We start from the raw sequence: 20,787 nt of genomic DNA, 5'->3' as shown, positions 1-20,787 counted from the left end.
GATATATAACCCCTTCAATGTGTACTAGGTGTACTCAGCGGGTCTACTGAGAGCCTGTAAAAACTCCACTTAAAGAACAGATTGGATGGACTGGCAGAACTAAAGCCCTGTTTTACAGCTGTTATGTAGGCGTATGCATATTACAGAGCTCTGCTTTGCAAAGAGAAAGATTCAAAATACTGAATATCCTGCAACACACAAAAAGTTTACTCAGTAGGTGGTTGTAGAAGTAAGCTATTTTTTCTCCCGATCCATCACAAACTGCACCAGTGAGCATCAACAGTCACCAGAGAGCAGAAGATCAAACCGCGAAACAGGCGTTCATTATTCTGGTTGCTATGCAACACAAAGTCTGACAGCAACTCCCAAATTGTCTTCTATTAATGATCTCGCCTATATAAAATTAGGATGTCGTCGTTAAAAATAACATTTACAGTTGGTGCTGCTCTGATTGCACCTAATGAGGAAGATGAGCTCATTGTGATGTGGATACATGGTATTCGACAGGTTCAGTTCATCCACAGTGTTTGTCTAAATACAGCATTCACTAGATTTACACTTAAGGACTTTATCTGCTTTCCAGCAGAGTACAGAAAACTGTTTTTCTTTATCAAGTGAATGAACTCTCTGCACTCTCTGTAAAAACCTGGCTCAAAACTGGGTTTTACCTTTGATCAACAACTGCACAGCTTCTAAATGGTGAATGATGTGGTTCATATTGAGTACGAAATGACTTCTTCTTTGCTTCATAAATTTTGGACTTTAAACTCAGAGTTAGACGGACAGACCCATTTACCAACGCACTAATAGAATAGAATAGAATAGAATAGAATAGCTTTTTATTGTCACTGTTACAAGAACAGTGAAAGGCAGTTTGGCATCTCTCCATGTGTGTGAAGTACACAATAGCGTAAGTATTTACACAATGACAAATTTACATTTACACAAGAAAGATATGTACAAGTTATACATACACCTGCAAACATACACGCACATACATATATGTATATATACATATTTGCATCCGTACATGCATACACACACATATTTCCACATACACGCTTACATCTATATACATACACATACATGCCATCTAACTAGCAGGTGCATTGAGAGGTTTAATTATTCTATTAGAATCTATTAGAATAATTAGTCTAATTACTCTGATGCGGTCTTACTCTAAAGTCTGTTAAAATAAACCACAGGAAAAGAGAAGCTGCATGCTTATGAACACAACTCAGATTGCACCGGCTAGCGTTCAATAAAAGCACAGCAGCTACATCCCATACAACACACATATCAGGGTGACAGAACATGAGAGTATGGCATCTCATCAGCAAATTCCCCTTGGCTGGCTCAAGCACAGAAAGAACAGAAAGGGAGGAAGAAAAGAGAATCTTTGATACAGACTCACTGGAGCGCTGAGCAGGTGAGCTAGCCGAGTTCTGAGACTTGTCATTAAGCTTCGTGATTCATACTAACCTGTTACAGTCTGTTATTGGCACAGTCATTTTTGAAATGCAGTAAGTTATTGTCATTAAATAATGTGTTGAAATGCTGGTGCCTCTTCAAAAATGTTGAATATAAAAGAGTTCACATTGTTCTTAATTTAATCTTCAAAGTTTCATATATTCTATATATTTATTACAAGCATAGTGAAATATTTCAGGCCATTTTGATTTTAATTATGATGATTGTGATTTATATCCCCTGAATATCAAAAATCCAGTATCTCAGATCATTAGAATATGTCATACCCGTAATACTAATCAAAACAATCAATTACTCGTTTTTAATCAAGGCTGGCTCCATCGCTCTGGACGAGAGATGTGGTCAGAAGTTTACTCATCGTGGGCATGCATGTCATGGTAATGTCTGGCTTTCTTTGAACTCTTCTTTCTCCAGCCTGGAATGATTGTACAGCATGCATCTTTAAAGACTAAAAAACAAGTATTGGGTGCACAAGTTCAAATTTATTTTGGATTTTCTCTAATCCGCACAAGGTGAACAGTATTTATACAGTACAGGCTCAAATATATATGTACACCACCAATAATATTTGGTTAAATGTTCACCCCAACCGGTCGCAGCAGATGGCCGCCCCTCCCTGAGCCTGGTTCTGTCGGAGGTTTCTTCCTGTTAAAGGGAGTTTTTCCTTCCCACTGTCGCCAAAGTGCTTGCTCATAGGGGGTCATCTGATTGCTGGGTTTTCTCTGTATGTATTATTGTAGGGCAGGGGTAGGCAACCTTTCTGATGATGAGTGCCATTTAAAATTTCCTCAGAAGTCAGAGTGCCATATGATTGCATTAGCAATAAATTTAATAACGCTCTATATGAACAGTTACACATTATATGGAACCACTTTATAGAATTATATTTGTTTGCAAATGTTGGCAGCTATCAGCGAATAGTTATCAGCTATTTTGAAACAAAAAAAAAGACACTTTTTATTCATAACAAGAACTCCATAACGGCAAATGAACTGTACAACAGAAAATACAAATGCTATTTATGGTCTCCTCACAACAATGATAAGAAAAATAAACTGGGCCAATATGGTATGTTTGTTAATACAGAGACACACATGTTAATGTGATCTCTGGTCTCCCACTCAGAGACACAGGTCTCCGAGTGTCCAGCATTCAGATGGCTACCTGAGGACACTCATGTGAGAGAAAATCTGCTCACACAGATATGTAGAGCCAAATACTGTCAATAAGGCCTCTGCAATGTTCTGAAGACAGTTAAACTTGTCAGGTAGTGATGTCCAGCAGGTGAAAATGAGTTGTAGAACCCTCAGCACCACTTATTAAAAATTAAAGCCTGTTAATGAAAAAAATACATGCATTTAAGCGTGTGCACTCAATTATTGTCTCAAGTATAGTCATTAGGAATAGATGCTGTATGATCATTCCACCATGGACAAGAACAGGGGTGGGGAACTCCAGCCCTCGAGGGCCGGTGTCCTGCAGGTCTTAGATGTGTCCTTGATCCAACACAGCTGATTCAAATGGCTAAATGACCTCAACAACATGTCTTGAAGTTCTCCAGAGGCCTGGTAATGAACCAATCATCTGATTCAGGTATGTTGACCCAGGGTGAGATCTAAAACCTGCAGGACACCGGCCCTCGAGGCCTGGAGTTGCCCACCCCTGGACAAGAAGAAGAGTTCAAAGAAATTATTAAAAGCCCCAAATTGCCAAAATGTTCTTGTCCTTGAGGTGTATGCAAACTTCTGACTACAACTAGAGTTTTTGTGTAGATTTCTTAAGTAATAGGTAAAGCTGGAATTGCAATAGCCCAGCAACCTTACTGGTTGTTCAAACTACTCTAACTTCAGTTTCATTGATTACCTAAGATGCCCATTGGAAACCTACTTCAGAGCGATTCACTCTTAGAATTAAAACCTGATTACTTGAGTTGGCTTTACTTTGTGACTAGTCCTTTTGGAGCTTCAGGTGGTTTAAGTTTAAAGGTTTTCTAAAGCACAAGTAATTAAAATTAGCTGTGCAGTTTGGTCTGTCCATCTTCTCCTTAATTGCTCAAGTTTTAATGGTTTTAATATTTGCTCAACAATCCTAGATATCTCAAATACAACTATAAATAGACCTCTCAAATCAGAACTGTAATAATAATAATAATAATGCATTGGATTTATATAGCGCTTTTCAAGGCACCCAAAGCGCTTTACAATGACATTATTCATTCACGCTCACATTCACACACTGGTGGAGGCAAGCTACGGTTGTAGCCACAGCTGCCCTGGGGCAGACTGACAGAGGCGAGGCTGCCATATCGCGCCATCGGCCCCTCTGGCCAACACCAGTAGGCGGTAGGGTAAAGTGTCTTGCCCAAGGACACAACGACCAGGACAGAGAGGCCGGGGATCGAACCGGCGACCTTCCGGTTACAGGTGCCCTTCCCAACCCCCTGAGCCACAGTCACCACCTGTACTGTGTAATTTTTTGATTGATTGATTCAGAAGAACAAAATCAATGACTTGAAGAGACCATAAGTAGGTAGTGCAGTTTAGTAAAAGAATGAATGAAAAATATCTACATTTCTTGGTAACTGAGTATTCATGTTAACTTTTTTAATAATTTGGGGATTATATGACAAACCCAAAATACTTTGCACAACAGGTCAAACTCACCAATTAACTTTGCTGCACACAAACAACACCACAGATACCACACGGATATACACAAGTAATCGAAATACTTCAAGGTCACCAACACATGAAGAAACTCAAACCGAGTCAGATACAGTACAGCATGCATCATGCAGTCACACTGAGACACATGGGGAAAATCTCCTTGAAAACAAAACTCTATTGTAGTTTTTAATCTTAGAACAATATCAGGAATCAAAGTCTGCCTCTGAGATTGTTCTCAGACACATTATGTAACCTCACGGTGTGTTTTAGTTCCTCTTCTCTCAGATTCTGTTTGTTTTGAAGGTACTTTTATTCATGTAGGTGCAGCCAGTCTATAAACATCTAAATCGGAGATGTGTGGTAATTCATTCTCTTCTCTGACAGTGTTGGGGGTTACATGGAGAACGAAGTGTAGTGAAGAGGCTCATCAAGAGGAAAGGAAAGACGTGTCTGGATGGTATGAATGGAAATAGCACTCAGTAATTTGCAGCCATGCTGACGTAAACTGTCATTTGAGGAGAGACTGGGAACTTGGTTTTGTTTTCTATGTATAATGTTGCCTTGTTTTGTTTCGCTAAACAGCGATCTTTATAAAAGCCATCATTCCTAAATCTGTTGCTGGCAACAATACTGCCATTTAGTGCTCAGAAAGCAGCGGTGGATGACAGAATAGCTAGCAAGAATTAGTCCTGCAGAGTGTTATTAGGGGTTGTCACCGAGCTTAGAAGCGTCTGTGAGGCACCGGAAGAGACCTGGTTGTGTTGACATTACACATGAGTTGGAAAATATATAGTATGGGATATAATCTGGGAGCTAATGGCTGCACTCATTTCTGAAACAAGATGAATGCTGCAGTTTCTTGAAAAGGGGGATTTTCGCTGGATGCCCCAATTGAGTCAATCTTATTTAAGTAGAACTGGAGTGATAAGACCAACACTGACTATGACAACAACATTAACACAGATAGCTCTACCAGGGTTGTTAACAAAATGCTGCATTAGGTCTGAATGAGCCAGTGAAGAAAGTCACAGCTTTCAACACCCGGTGTAAAGAACATTACTGATCATGGCTAAAAGAGATGCATTTGGTTGGTTGATGGTGGTAGACAGGGAAGCCAGATTCTTCTAGTTTTATGTTTTGCTTGAGAGAATGGCAGGGAGAATGCCTCTGAAAGTAAGATAGCTATATACAGACACCTAAGGCTATTAACCACAGATGGATCTAGGTTTGGTTTCAAAGCTAGTGGTTGATCTGCTAAAACTAGAACACCTGTGTAAGACACATAACACCTAAAATGTTGATGAGAATCTGCAGTCATGGTTTTGTAGGCTCGGTGCAAGACCTGATTTTTTACCACAGTAACACCTCACTTGATGCTGACTCATTAAAAATCCATTTCATCTATTGTGCTCATCCTACATCTTTAAACTCTGCTGTAAAAAAGTGTCACATTTGACTTTTTAAAGCAAGGAAAAAAAAAAAAAAAAAACATCTAACATCTCAGTCTAGCTTTCAGACTCCATTAGCTGTGTGACAGCATATGTTGTTTGTTTGTTTATTTTAAATCATTAAGTCTGTGTTTAAATATGGTTAAAATATGGATTCAGGATGTAGTAAACAGATCCCAGAATAGTTTGGCAGACTAAAAGCTGGTCAGACAGGAAATCTGTAATGTCACTGGCTTCATTTCTTTGGTAGCAAAACTCCTCTGGTCTTTCACACATACAGTACAGCAGGTTTCCATAGAAACTATGTGGACATTACGCAACCATAATGGATACTGCTCATGCTCATGTGATATTTAGCATCTGACACAAAGAGAAAGGTCTAAAGCCATTTTTTCCATTCTGGCCAAACTGAAAACTGAGCTGGAAACAGTGGTGAGAAGGAACATCATGAAAGAACATGCTGCCACAGATAGTGAAACTTTTCTGCAAAGAAAATTTCTTAGCAATTTCCAGGAGGGTTTGTACTTAAACATGTACATATGTATGTTTCAGTATTGGCTTCCTTTATCATGTAAACTCATGTAAACTAAAAAAGGTAATTTTACTCAGTGTTCGTCTCCTTGTATTGATTGATTGATTATACTAATATACCACTCTCTCATCTCACAAATATTCTCCAGTTAATCAGTTTCAATCTGAGAAAGTTCTGCTTCTCATTGACAAAATGAAATTTTGAAAGTAAAAAAATAGAGCAGCTGAGTGTAACTGACTTTAATAGAACTTATTTAGCTTATTTTGTCTTGTAGATGGGAGGGTTATAGCCATGTCTTTAATAATTGTATCCACGTGCCTTCAAATACACAGATAGCAAGAATGAGCAGCAAATATCGATCAAACTTTATGTGGAAGTGAAACGTGTCCACGTGAAATGTCTGAAACACCTCATTGTTAAGAAACACCACGTGGAAGTGACTCTGTGACACTGTGCCAATGCATACCATCTTCTTATTCTTATATCTGTGTGCTGTATCTGGATGCACGCTTGTGTGATGGAGTAAATATTCCATCAGTGACAGAGGACTACTGATGCCTTCAGCCTCTCACTCAGTCACACTGGCTGTCAGAAGTTACCGCTGCTCTAGCTCTGCTCTGCGGTTTTGAAACCTAAAAATAAATGTTGTTGTATTAATTGATATTTTCTAAGGTCAGCATTTTGATAGAAATGTTTCTACTGAAGCCTGAACCCACACTTGTTCACATTTTTTCACTCTACAGTTTTACCAGTTGTCTAGTGTAGAGCAAAACCTAGATATGGTGTAAACAAAGTTTCAAGATTTTTTATTTTGAGATAAAAATCTTCATCAGCTAGTATGATGCGATTTGCTCGATTGTGCCTTTTCTTTAAAAGTTATTTGTCTAACCTTCCATTTTTTTCTAACACATTTACCTTTTACCAAGTAAGTCTGCAGTGCGAGAGCGAAGTACTCTAAGGTCAAGGTGCTACAAGGTCATTAAGATAAGATGGGGCCTGATTATTTAAGACCTTGTATGTGAGGAGCAGGATTTTGAATTCTGGATTTAACAGGAAGCCAAAACAGTAGAAATCTGCTCTCTCTTTCTAGTCCCTGTCAGGACTCTTGCTGCAGCATTTTGGATTAACTGAAGGCTTTTCAGCGAGTTTTTAGGACATCCTGATAATAAAGAATTACAGTAGTCCAGCCTGGAAGTAATAAATGCATGAACTAGTTTTTCAGCATCACTCTGAGACAGGATATTTCTAATTTTAGAGATGTTGCACAAATGGAAGAAAGCAGTCTTACATATTTGTTTAATATGTGCATTGAAGGACATGTCCTGGTCAAAAATGACTCCAAGGTTCCTCACAGCATTACTGGAGGCCAAGGTAATGCCATCCAGAGTAAGAATCTGGTTAGATACCATATTTCTAAGATTTTCAGGGCCGAGTACAATAACCTCAGTTTGATCTGAATTAAGAAGCAGAAAGTTAGCGGCCATCCAGGTCTTTATGTCTTTAAGACATTCCTGCAGTTTAACTAATTGGTGTGTGTTACCTGGCTTCATGGACAGATAGAGCTGCGTGTCATCTGCATAGCAGTGAAAATTTATGCTATGTCTTCTAATGATGCTGCCTAAGGGAAGCATGTATAATGTAAACAGAATTGGTCCTAGCACTGAATCCTGTGGAACACCATAATTGACCTTAGTGGGTGAAGAGGACTCTCCATTTACTTGAACAAATTGGAGTCTATTAGATAGATATGATACAAACCACTGCAGTGCAGTACCTGTAACACCTACAGCATGTTCTAATCGCTCTAATAGGATATTATGGTCAACAGTATCGAACGCAGCACTGAGGTCTAGCAGGACAAGCACAGAGATGAGTCCACTGTCAGAGGCCATAAGAAGATCATTTGTAACCTTCACTAAAGCTGTTTCTGTGCTGTGATGAGCTCTGAAACCTGACAAACTCTTCAAATAAGCCGTTCCTCTGCAGATGATCTGTTAGCTGTTTGACAACTACTCTTTCAAGGATGTTTGATATGAAAGGAAGGTTGGAGATTGGCCTATAATTAGCTAAGACAGCTGGGTCTAGAGATGGCTTTTTAAGTAAAGGTTTAACTACAGCCAGCTTGAAGGCCTGTGGTACATAGCAGATTATTAGAGATAGGTTGATCATATTTAAGATCGAAGCATTAATTAATGGCAGGACTTCTTTGAGCAGTTTTGTAGGAATGGGGTCTAAAAGACAGAGGATTATTCTGTATGCTTCTATCAGTAGCAGTCAATAACCCAACTATGGTAGTCTAGTTTTTCTATAAAGTTAAATAAAACTGCACTCTAAAGATAATGGAACAACAACAACAGAACAAGTCAGTAATATTTTGGCCAATAGTCACAACTTTTTACTGCAGATCTCTCACTCACTCTGGATGCTCTCATATTCATGTGCAGGCTATGCACACCATAGAAATCAATATTACCAAGATAAACTTTTAAGGGGGATTCTTAATCAACCAAAACATTCAAGCTAATAAAAAATAATCAGTTTCATTAACAACAAAAGGAAAAACTAAATTTTTAAATGTTCTTTACTTGATGTATTTGATTACTGTGAGCATTCGGCTTTGCTGTTACAGTGCGATCGGATATGTTCAGTAAATGTTGCTCATCATTGTTACAGAAACAAGTACGTTTTCCGATTAAAAATAGAATACAAAAGTGTTGAGCAAGCTTTTATTTCCCATGTGTCTCTGAGCCAAACAAGTGTAGAACATATAGCCTGGCATTTTACTACCAACCTGCAGTCCCACAGATATAGGATGAAGAGAGCAGAAGTCCTAAAGGTAAAGATAAGAGCATGGGAATGTAGAAGGAAAAGTGGCCAGAAAAAGTGTACGCACTCACGCACAGACGTGGAGCTTAATTAGCTTTGCTCCAACTTTTAAAAAGAGTTTTCGTGCTTCTTCACGATTTGTGTCACTGCATTTTTCTATTTAGTGAAACAGAACAATAACCCTTTCATCTCAACATTCATATCTCCTCTGCCCTTGTTCTCTCTTCTTCTTCTTACCTCTTGTAATCGCTGGATGTGTTCTCTGCAGGTCTCTAAGTCACTGTCACCAGGAACCACGATCAGTCCCAGAGGAATGGCTGGAGATGCAGAGGAACAAGACAATTATCCAACAGCACTTTGATATCTACTTATACACTGACACTCGGCTGCAGTCCTCAGGACCCTGAGACTTTAATTCTGGTCATGTAGCAGGGTGATCCAGAGCTGGGATTCCACTTAAATGTTACAAAATATATATGTGAGCGGTCTGCAGTACTGTGGTTCCTATGGGCCAAACTGGGACCTACAAACTGTTTCCCCCACAGTAAGTAAACACCTTCATTCATTTAATGTAAGAATTTAATTTCCCTCTGACAAAACGAGCAGCACATGGAGGAGCAGAAGACATTTACTTTAAAATTAGTCATTTTGAGTCCGTAAAATGACAACATATTGGACAACTCCACATCAGATGGTTTTCATCCAAGGCCAGAATTTAATATTTAGTGCCAAATTGATAATGGCATCAGTAACTTTTATTTTAATAAATAAGCCTGACCAAGCTGGCTTCCCATCAGTAAGCCGATGTGGATGCTGAAACAAGAAAAAACTGCCCCATGAGGCAGCCCAGGCCAGCAGCCTGCTGCACCAGCACAACACTGCTGGCTGAACATCACACAGCTCATTGTGCTGGAAAAGCTGTCAGACTGCGTGAAGAGCCCTTGAACCCACACACACACACACACACACACACACACACACACACACACACACACAGATACTAAACATCTCAGTGAGGGAGACAAAGTCTACGGTTGCTTCACTAACAGCAGCCCAGTAAAAGCTTGACAGGATCCAACAGTACTCAAGAAAAGTGTGGCTTGTTTACTTTTCTGCTAATTGACTTCTCTCAAAATATTTCTTGAAGGCAGGCGCGGACAGCGGTCTATTAGCCAGACACACCTTCAAAAAGTCACCACAGCGCTGCTTTCAAAAGCAGCTGCTGCACACACTGACCTTTTCAAGTAACAGACAAGGCAAAAACATGTAGAACCAGTAAAACAGGCAGATTGTTTTCCAGGGAAACTGTGAACCTTCCATACAAAAAGAAGAATGCCTTCATTCTCAGACTCCAGTGTTTACCTCCAGTTAGCCATAATTTCAACACTTCAAAAGATCCCTGCTAGTGTTCGGAAGTGTTATTGCAATTTACAACAGTACTACTGCACTTTTAACTTCACGTTTCTATTCTTTTTCCATTGTGCTTTTTTCAGTGGTTTTGATTCAGCAGCTTGCACATTTGCAATTTCTACTCTGTTTTATTTCCTATTGACTTGTGCTGACTGTAAATGCAGTCAGTTTACAGCTTACAGATATTAAGCTACAACTAAATACAACTAAAAGTGAGCTGGTGTTTTGCTTTGTTAACACATCTCACAGATGGTATTAACAATAAATGTAATGAAACCGTATAGTTATTAAACATCCTTCAACCTTTATTAAAGAGTCTCTATTCTATGCTTAGCGTGCACACAGAGCCACAGGAGTGGCATTGAGATGATACACTGTGCCTCTGGGTATGAAATTTCTTTTCTTTTTTTAATCGTCTCCCTGAGTGTGATACATCTACAAGCTGAGAGCAGTGATGGACTTACATAATGAGAACACAACGGAAAACTTCTGCAAGCAAGAACAAAGAGCGAGGTATAAAATATGATGCTAATTATCTGAAACCAAAACATACTGAAAATATATTGAAAAAAAAAAAGCAATGAGGTAATGCCACTATGAATTCTTAATAAGCAATGAAAAATATTAATATAGATATTTCCACTATGGGCTTGGCGTAAGACCTGCAATCATATGTCGTCTTTGCAAATGAAAGACATAAAAAAAGACTTTTACCATTATTACCAGTTTACAGTGTTATGAAACATGCGGTTTGTAACAACAAAGGTAACAGCGCCACAATGTGGTCTGACATAGCACTGCATGTGCACTGCTGCAAAGCCCACTGACTGTAATTGTCTCTAATGAGGACGATAATAGAGCCTTCCCTTTTTATATTCCTGAAACATCGGAGATGTGCGCGCTGTTCCCTGCTGTGTCTGTGCAGCATGTAAATGAAATAAAGAGGTTTGATGCGAGTACAGCGATGGAGAATGACTGAGATGGAGGCTGGGTAGATGGCTGAAAATGAGCATGTTGACCTTCACGCCTCTTCTCCACCTTTCAATCACTGAGCAGTTTTTCTTTCCTTGTCAGCCTGAAGATGCTGCTGTCATTCAGCTACGCTACATAAGCTGACAGTTTATCGAATCTTCAAGCCAACTTTTCATTTAATTAAATATTTCTAAAAAGTTGGTGGAGGGGCATGTTCATCACTATGTACTCCTGTCCCTACTTCTTTGAGCTGCTGTTATCAAATTCAGTTACTTGCATCCCAGCCAGCAGGAAATTCAGCCAAATTCCTGGTGTTTGAGTGTTGTGTTGGCCAATCGACAACACTTTACTTGATAAGTGACAATACAGCCATGAGACCAGAATCCATACATAAGATCCAATGGTACTCTTGGTACAGTGTCCTCAGCTGTGTCCCTGGAATGTTGACTGAAACAGATGAAAATATTTGTTTGGCAAACAGATACAGAAAGCACATGGTAGGCTGGGGTGTCCTGTATGTTAAACTGAAGGGATCCTCAGTTATCTGCTTGGGGCAGCCTCATAATAGTGATATAAATATTGTCCTAATAACTTGTGTGTGTGGATGAACCCAAACTGAATAACTTCATCATGTTATAAACTTCCAGTAAGGAAGCCAGGGCATATTCTACCTAAGTACAGGACTACAATGACAAAAACATAGGAATATTTGTGACATTATGAGTGAAGCATGCATACAAAGACAGAAGCAGAATGCGTTCACAGCGGTGCATCAGCAATGTCACTGAGTGGACACACAGATGTTAGTAAGGGTGTCTCTCCTTACATGCTTGCCGTAGTTTGTCCTTGTCGTAGTGCAGAGCCTCGTAGTCAGCCATGCTGATCCGACTGACTCTGATCCTCAGCCTCTCCGGGACCGGCTGCTGACTGAGACACAAACACGGCCCAAACACTTTTAGCAAATGCTCAGTGACACCTGCATGTGTCATATAACGTACGCTGCTTGAAGGGTTGGATTTGGCTGCTGCTGCAGTGAGTGACTAAAAAGAACGTACTCATTGAGGTGTGGTATAGAGGTTCGTCGTTTGGTTTTCTGAACCATATTGGCCTGGTTTCTGAGGCTGATATGGATGACTGATGGAGCAAGTCTGCAAGGTTCGCCATCCACCTAAGAGCAATACAAAAGCAATAGCCTCAATCAAAAATGCAATCAGCTAAGCAGACCCAAACCCAAACCCACAGATTGATACCCAAATGTACTTAGACATCAGCAGAAGACTGAAGTGTTACTTGAGAGCCAGTCAGTGGGAACGATGGGTGTGTAAACAGGAAGCAGGTCCAGTGACAGTGTGCTAGCGCTGGACGTTACCTCAGCCCAAAGGTGTACATTCAAATATTAAAAAGGACATGGCTACAGAAAGAGGCTCATGTGCACCATTTACCTGCACCGGGAGAGGTTTAGTAGTGGTGAGGATCACTTCTCTGCACTGGTTCAACCTCTCACCATGACCTCCAACCTGAAGAGTAGCCTACACACACACACACACACACACACACACACACACACACACACACACACACACACACTTAGAACAACTTGAGTTCAGACTGCATGGAATACAGTGCCTTTACACAACACTCCAACTTATGGTGGAAGTTTCAAATCACTAAGTCCAATTAAAGCTACTATTAAAGAGCTCCGCATCAATTTTTCAAAACCTGCTTCATTTGTACAACATAATAATAATTATGTAATAATCAAGATATATCTTTGCTTCTATCAGAAAACGTAAACAGAAAAAGCTAAATGTAGACCTGTCCCATCTAAGTGAAACTAAGTTCAACCAGGAGGTTCTACCTGTCTGCATTTTCCAGGAAGCACTGAAACATCTGCAGCCCACAACAAACATACCAGCTGGTTAACTAGTGAGTTTAAATTGGCCATAGAGCTGAATTCAAGCATGAATAGCAGCCTCTGATAATAAAATAAATACATCAACAAGAAAATAACTTGACGTTGACGTATGAGGTCAGAGGAGAATGGGCAGACTGCTTCGAGTTGATTGGAAGGCAAGAGTATAAATGACCACATGTTACAACCAAGGATACATAAGAGCATCTCTGAATGCACAACACATAGAACCTTGAAGCAGACGGGCTATAGTAGCAGAACACACCTTTTGCCCCTCTATCAACCAAGAACAGGAAGTTGAGTATACAGTTTACAAAGGCAACACTGGACAGCCAGACTGGAAAACGATGCCTGGCATGATGAGTGATGACAGAATTTGGTGTAAAGAACAAAGAGCACAGTTCCATCCTGCCTGGTATAAACTGTTCAAGCTGCTGCTGGTACATATCCGCGGGGCGACTGTGGCTCAGGGGGTTGGGAAGCGCATCTGTAACCGGAAGGTCGCCGGTTCAATCCCCGGCCTTTCTATCCTGGCCTTTCTGTCCTGGTCGTTGTGTCCTTGGGCAAGACACTTTACCCTACCGCCTACTGGTGATGGCCAGAGGGGCCGATGGCGCGATATGGCAGCCTCGCTTCTGTCAGTCTGCCCCAGGGCAGCTGTGGCTACAACTGTAGCTGCCTCCACCGGTGTGTGAATGTGAGAGTGAATGAATAGTGGCATTGTAAAGCGCTATATAAATCCAATCCATTATTAGTGTGAATGCTTGTAAAAGCATTCACAGTATTGTTGTTGTAATCTTTATTATTATTTTTTTTATATCATCTTCCGTACGTTTTTTGAAGTCCTACTCCTTCAAAACCGTTCAACTTAGAAAAACCATTCAAACACCGTTAGATTCCTCTTCTTTAGGACATGACTGCTTCTATTTTTCTCATTTTTAACATTTATATTTTTAATTTTATTCAACTTTTTTCAACAAAAATTTCCCATGTATTTCAATGGGGAGACCCTTCAAATCCTCATTCAACTTACTCATTTTTAAACTCCTACTACTTCCACATACGTTGACATAGAGCCACCATTCAAACTTTAAAATGAAGACAAGACATTCAACTATTCAACTTGTATTTATCTTTTCAATATCTATTATACTTTTTCTTCAGTTCCAGTTTAAGTTTCATCCTTTTTTTCAGCTGTTTCAGAGTTTATAATGGGTGTGTATGGGACGGAATGTTGGGGCTAGAGTGAGACAGCTCAACTGGTAGAGTGAGAGGAGACGGGGAATTAATCTTACAATCTTTTCTGAAAACTGCTGTTGTGTCCGCAGCGTTTTCTCATTTACAATTAAAACATTTTCAGCTATTTTCCAAATTCTGTGTGGATGTCAGCTTTTAGCAGTTCTGCATTTTTGTTTTCAGGTGAAAATTTCTGTATTTTTCATCTCATTCAACATTTTTAACTTAAAATTCAGCAATTAATTCATTTCAGTGCATACATTCAGATTCAAGCATTCACACTGCAGTTTCTTCAGAAAATGCACTTTCTAGTTATTATTATATCCCCTCACCACCCTTTGGGTCCCAAGTTCCAAACAAGCATTGTTTAAACTCCACAGCCTGCCAGAGTATTGTTGCTGACCACGGGTTCCTCAAACATGAAGGTGAGTTCACTGTACTCAGACAGACCCACAGCACTTTCGTGATGTACTGAATGGGGTTTGGAATCAAGAACAGGCAGCTGACAGATCTGCAGCAGCTATGTGATGTTATCATGTAAATATGGATCAAAATCTCTGATGACTGCGCCCAGCACTTTGCTGCATCTATGTGGTACTAGCAAGGTGCACCTAATAATCTGTCATAATTCTGTAATTATGACAGATTTTTTTCAAGGTTCTGAAAATACTGTCTAAATAAGAACATGCGTTCTAAATCAAAAAACAAACTGAACACAAGACAAAGAGGCTCTCAGGTAGGAGCTGGTCATCCTCCTTTGTAACCATGGTTACCAGGACACAGAGAGAACGCCATACCAGTGAAGTCATCGTGAATCCGATAACTTCGATGTATCCGTCGTCATGGCGTTGAGGTTCAAAGTCATGATGCTCACTGGGGTTACCCCATGGTGTGGTGCCTGCACAATACCTGGGAACACAACAAGTACCATCACAAACACACAGAAACACCTGCTTCAACATGAGTTTCCAACACTGCTTTATTTGTTTGAATGAACGTTGCTCAAACACTTTCCGCTGCAACTGCAGTGATCTCTTATGATATTTACAGCTGCCCTGCTTCTCTTTATTCTGAATAGGAAATGTGCCTTTGGACCAATGTGAATCTCGCCATTAATGTAACAACACATGACAAACACAACATACTGTGCTTTTGTAACCAAAGTGCTCCTGATAGGGCTGACTTAGGATCTAGTACCCCTTTATATTTGTTAATGTTGCACACCAAGCAGCCTGACTTCCACTTTGTGTTACTAGTCACAGCTTACATAGATGGTAATGTGTACAAGTAGGAGTTTTATGTCAGTATACTGACTGACCTGGGGATGTTGAGGAAGACCAGGCACTGTAGCTTCAAGTCCTGAACCTTTGATGTTAAATCTGTTCCATCACACTGGAGGGGGAGACAAAGAGAGGAAAAGATAAACAGATGGACTTAAACTCATCAATCCCACTTTGGCATCATCGTGGAAAAAGTAACCTTCTGCCATTAAAAAGTCCTAAAATGCCAAAGAGCAGCACAAAGACTAACTGCCTCACTCAGCTGGTCCTTCCTCAAGCTTCACCTGCTGGAGTGTCCATAAACATTTGACTGGGTGTGTGCACACACTGCAGTTACCAATGATAAGTACTCTCTTGCTTGGGCCATACTCTACTGTATCTGAATACAGTTTATAAGATCTGAATTGGACAGACAGAGAGGTTTGGCTGACAGCTACTCACCACCACTTTGATGTGCTTTGACAGGTCTTTGGAGCTTCCCATCAGGAAATCTGAGAACGCCGTCTGTGTGAGACAAGCAGGAGTGCATCATGAAATCAAAGCAGGCCCTTACTCTTTGCTCACTCATTGCACCAGTCACACAGACATCACTGACTGATTAGAACAGAATTTGAAAAATGAGCAGTGGTCCTTTAAGTTGGATCATTATTAAAGAGAGATGCTTCCAACATGATTTTAAACTTCAGGGTAAACTCACCCCAGCGTAGAACATCTTATTCCTGAAACGACTGTTAAACTTCTCTGGGTTGGCCTCTAAAACAGTCACAGGCAGACAGACAAACAGTAAATGAAGCACATGCTCCTCATCCAGAGCTACCAAACAAGCCAAGTCAGAATGTGAATCTTTGTGGAGTTTGTACCTCTCGACTCATGAAATTCAAGAGTCACGTGGGCGTCAAATCCAAGGCTGAAGTAATTGTTGAAAACATCCAGAGGAAGCTGAGAGCATGCACACACACACACACACACACACACACGTTTTAAATTATCCACACTGGTTAGCTGAGTCGCATTGGTAATCCATTGCTTGAGTGTGTGTGTGTGTGTGTGTGTGTGTGTGTGTGTGTGTGTGTGTGTGTGTGTGTGTGTACTGACCTTATCAGTTTGCTGTTCATCTGGCTCAGCCCCTGCACTGTGGTTTGGTTCAACCAGGAGGTTCCACCTGTCTAGCTGGACAACTGTTCCCTCCTCCACATGAGACAGGATCTTAGACAGAGGTTCATCTGTGTAGCCCTGGAATACATTCAGGGTTGTGTAACACATACAGAAATGCACGCACAAATATACAGATATGTGACACATTTAAGGAAAATTCTGAACATTTGACCTCTACATTAAATCTGCTGCAGCGGTTCGGATTGTCTCTCTAGCAGGAAGGGTTTGTACCCATCAGGGTTCACCTTCATCATAGCATGCTTTCCAGAGTGCAAACATCCACAGAGCACAAAATTAAAATACATTAAAATTAAAAAAAAAAGCTATGGCCCTCCTGTGGTTGATTATGCACCCATGTTTAAGGCACCACCAAAATAAATTTGGGAAGAATGGTGTTCCATCCATCCAGCACTTTGCAGACACTTGTAGAATTAATGCCAAGTCAAAGGCTCACTAAAACACTTTGCATGGCTTTTTTACTTCATTCTTTACTCATCCGTAGAAATTGATTTAAAAAAAACAAAACAAAAAAACAGTTACTTCCAAAAACTGATACTGCAGCAGCTGAAACTCAGGGTTAATCCAAACCTATAAACAGACTGGAGGTAAATCTAAACGTAAGAACATGGCAGACACACAAGAGTTAGCAGATGTGATAAATGTTGATACAAAGGAGTTTGATTTCCAGCAGCCAGTGACTGGAGTCTGGATTTATTCATTTTAGCTGTGTGTGTTTCTTAGTTTATACCCACCCCTCCCCAGTTAAGGGTCCTAGCAAGGTCATTTCCTGTCCCAAGTGGTAACACAGCAACCGGAGGCTGGGGGGTTAATGCCAGTTCATCAAGACACGATAGGATCCAACCCACCTGGTTCAATACACACACACACACACACACTTAGACATATTCCTCCAGGATGTTTTCAGTCCTAAATTCTTCAGACCAGGGGACAAACTGTCCATACTGGCTGCACAGACTTCTCTCAGATGCTTCTAATTGCTGACTGAAAGCTTCTGAGAGAAGATATACACAGATTTATAAGTTTCTAATACACAACACATACAATCATATCAAGTGATGGATACATCATGCATTTTCTTCGGCTTCAGTGGCTATTTGGTTTTTTTTTTCCTGGAAAGTTTTAAATATGTTCTTTTTAGTGCTGTCAGCGTTAATCTCGTTAAAATTATGTCAACGCCATAACCGCATTAACGCGGCAAATCCCCGTTAGTGAGTTAATGCAGATTGCCCCATGCGTGGGGCTGCAAGGCGTTAACGCATTAACGAGCTAACCGTGCTAACGCCTCGATGAGCTAAACGAGCTAACCACACTAACGCGTTGACGCCGTGCAGGAAAAGAAGGGGGGAAAATAAAGAAACAAACACAAACCATTCACTCATCATCACACACACACACACACACACACACACACACACACACACACACATCGCCCTGTGTGAGACAGGGCGATACGCATTAACTCGCTAACAGAGATTTGCCGTGTTAATGCAATTATGGCGTTGACGTAATTTTAACGAGATTAACGCTGACAACACTAGTTCTTTTAAGACTGAAAACTTTTCTCATTTTATTTTAATTAATATGTTAAACCTCCTGCAGACAGCAGCTTTGAAGCCACCACTTCTGGAAAGAGAGTAAGTCTATGTCACTATACGCTTTTGTAAAGAAGAAGTGTGTGTGCAGAACGGAGATGAGAATATAATCCAGCAAAATAATTTACTTTGTAGATTTTTTCAGTAATAATCTTATAGTTGCAATACATACTATAACTGATAAACACAGACGTATTAACTCCTGCAAAGTGAAATCACTGAAAAAAGTGAGACATATACATATGCACTAAAGGATGTGCAGACAGATTAAACACAAAGAATAAAATGAACAAACCTGGTTATTTTTTAATAACGTGAGTTAATCATGCCCCTCTGTGAATCGCTACCTTATCCTGGTGGAGGGGTTTGTGTTTCCCAGAGGATCCCAGGATCTATGTTGTTCTATGAGTAGAACATTGAGGAAACAGTTCACACTGCCCGGGATAGGGTTACTGGGCCCCACCCTGGAGGGTCCTCGAGGCAAGCGTCTGGCGGTCGGGCCTTAGTCCATGGTGCAGGCACAGCCCGACAAAGGACATGGGCCCATCCTCCTGTAGGCCCACCACCCGCATGAGGCACTGTAGGGGAGTGGTGCAATGTGTGTCGGGTGGCGGCCAGGAGCAGGCCCTGGCAGACCGATCCCCGACTACCAAAGCTAGTGACTGGGACATGAAATGTCACCTCCCTGGTGGGGAAGAAGCCTGAGTTAGTGCGTGAGGTTGAGAGGTACCAGCTAGGTATAGTCGGGCTCACCTCAATGCACGGCTTGGGCTCTGGAACCAGTCTCCTGGAGAGGGGCTGGACTTAGTCTGGAGTTGCCCTTGGTGAAAGGCAGCGGGCTGGCGTGGGTATCTTAGTATCCCCTTGGCTTGCTGCCTCTACGGTGGGGTTTCTCCCGCAAGGTGGTTGGTGCCTGTCATGGTGGTAGTAACCCCTGAACCACATGGTGGACACCAGAGGTGAAGGGAGCCACCAGGCTGAAGAAGGAGTCCTATCAGGCTTGGTTAGCTTGTGGGACTTTGGAACCAGCTGATAGGTACTGACAAGCCAAGTGGAAAGCGGCTCGGGCAGTGGCTGAAGCAATACTTCGGGTGTGGGAGAAGTTCGGCGAGGCCGTGGAAAAAGATTTTTGGACTCCCTCAAAGAGGTTCTGGCAAACGTCAGGCGACTCGGGAAGGGACAGCGGTGCTCTACCTGCACTGTGCATAGTACGGGTGGAGCACTGATGACTATGACTGAGAACATTTTTGGGCGATAGAAGGAATATTTCGAGGACCTCCTTAATTCCACTGGCACATTTTCTGTGGAGGAAACAGAATCTGAGGACGAGGGGGACGACTCATTTATCTCTGGGGGTGAGGTCACTGAGGTAGTTAAACTGCTCCTTGGTGGCAGGCCACATGGGGTGGATGAGGTTCACCCTGAGTTCCTGAAGGCTGTGGATCTTGTAGGGCTATCCTGGTTGACACGCCTCTACAATGTTGCATGGAGGTCAGGAGCGGTACTTCTAGATTGGCAGACTGGGATGGTTGTTCCCATCTTTAAGAAGGGGGACTGTGTGTTACAACTATAGGGGGATCACACTCCTCAGCCACCCTGGGAATGTCTATGCCAGGGTGCTGGAAAGTAAAAAAGTCCGTTAGTCGAACCTCGGATACAGGAGGAACAAGGTGGTGTTCCTGGTCATGGAATACTGGACCAGCTCTTTATCCTCTCAAGGATACTTGAGGGTGCATGGGAGTTTGCCCAACCAGTCTACATGTGCTTTGTGGACTTGGAGAAGGCATTTGACCATGTCCTCGGGCCATTCAATCCAAGTCCAGCTTATTGCCGAGCTGCAACAGTTGTATAAAACTGTTGCAGCTCGGCAATAAGCTGGACTCGTTTCCGGTGGGTGATATACTCCGCCAGAGCTACCCTCTGTTCTGCATCTCTAGGTGTAGCCAAGTGGTGCAAGGCTTTCACTTTGGAGGTTTCAGAATCTCATCTCCACTTTTCGCAGATGATGTGGTTCTGTTGCCCTCATCAGGGGAATGGAACAGTTCGCAGCAGAGTGTGAAGCGGTGGGAATGAGAATTTGATTTCAGTTTAAATATGCTCCATGTTACACTTTCACTTTGCTTCCACTAAAAGACTTGATATGATATGAATTACCATATTTATTGTTTGATTGTTTAGTCCTGTTGGATTATAAATAAAGATACTGGTCAGAAACTGATTGGTTTAGACAGGTAGTACAGAACAAT

At 41.3% G+C, this 20,787-nt stretch overlaps 1 protein-coding gene across 9 annotated transcripts in view; it reads right to left on the bottom strand.

Annotated features, from left to right (window-relative positions):
- Positions 1–20,787, bottom strand: part of LOC116332517 (diacylglycerol kinase zeta-like) — a 97,267-nt gene that overhangs the window by 32,288 nt on the left and 44,192 nt on the right. For 8 of the 9 annotated variants that reach the window (XM_039607521.1, XM_039607520.1, XM_039607514.1 and 5 more), the window contains exons 14-24: positions 17,681–17,794; positions 16,869–17,006; positions 16,634–16,712; positions 16,471–16,526; positions 16,215–16,277; positions 15,812–15,885; positions 15,291–15,402; positions 12,788–12,874; positions 12,401–12,513; positions 12,172–12,272; positions 9,201–9,280 (exon numbers count right to left, since the gene is read on the bottom strand). In XM_039607521.1, the coding sequence (XP_039463455.1) occupies positions 9,201–9,280; positions 12,172–12,272; positions 12,401–12,513; positions 12,788–12,874; positions 15,291–15,402; positions 15,812–15,885; positions 16,215–16,277; positions 16,471–16,526; positions 16,634–16,712; positions 16,869–17,006; positions 17,681–17,794 (1,017 nt within the window). Of the gene's footprint in view, positions 1–8,291; positions 8,968–9,200; positions 9,281–12,171; positions 12,273–12,400; positions 12,514–12,787; positions 12,875–15,290; positions 15,403–15,811; positions 15,886–16,214; positions 16,278–16,470; positions 16,527–16,633; positions 16,713–16,868; positions 17,007–17,680; positions 17,795–20,787 lie in introns of those variants that run through there. The other variant, XM_039607522.1, reaches the window with a different exon arrangement.

The sequence above is a fragment of the Oreochromis aureus genome, linkage group 23 (assembly GCF_013358895.1).
Source record: "Oreochromis aureus strain Israel breed Guangdong linkage group 23, ZZ_aureus, whole genome shotgun sequence".
Lineage (NCBI taxonomy): Eukaryota > Metazoa > Chordata > Actinopteri > Cichliformes > Cichlidae > Oreochromis > Oreochromis aureus.
This window is presented reverse-complemented; position numbering and strand designations above follow the sequence as displayed.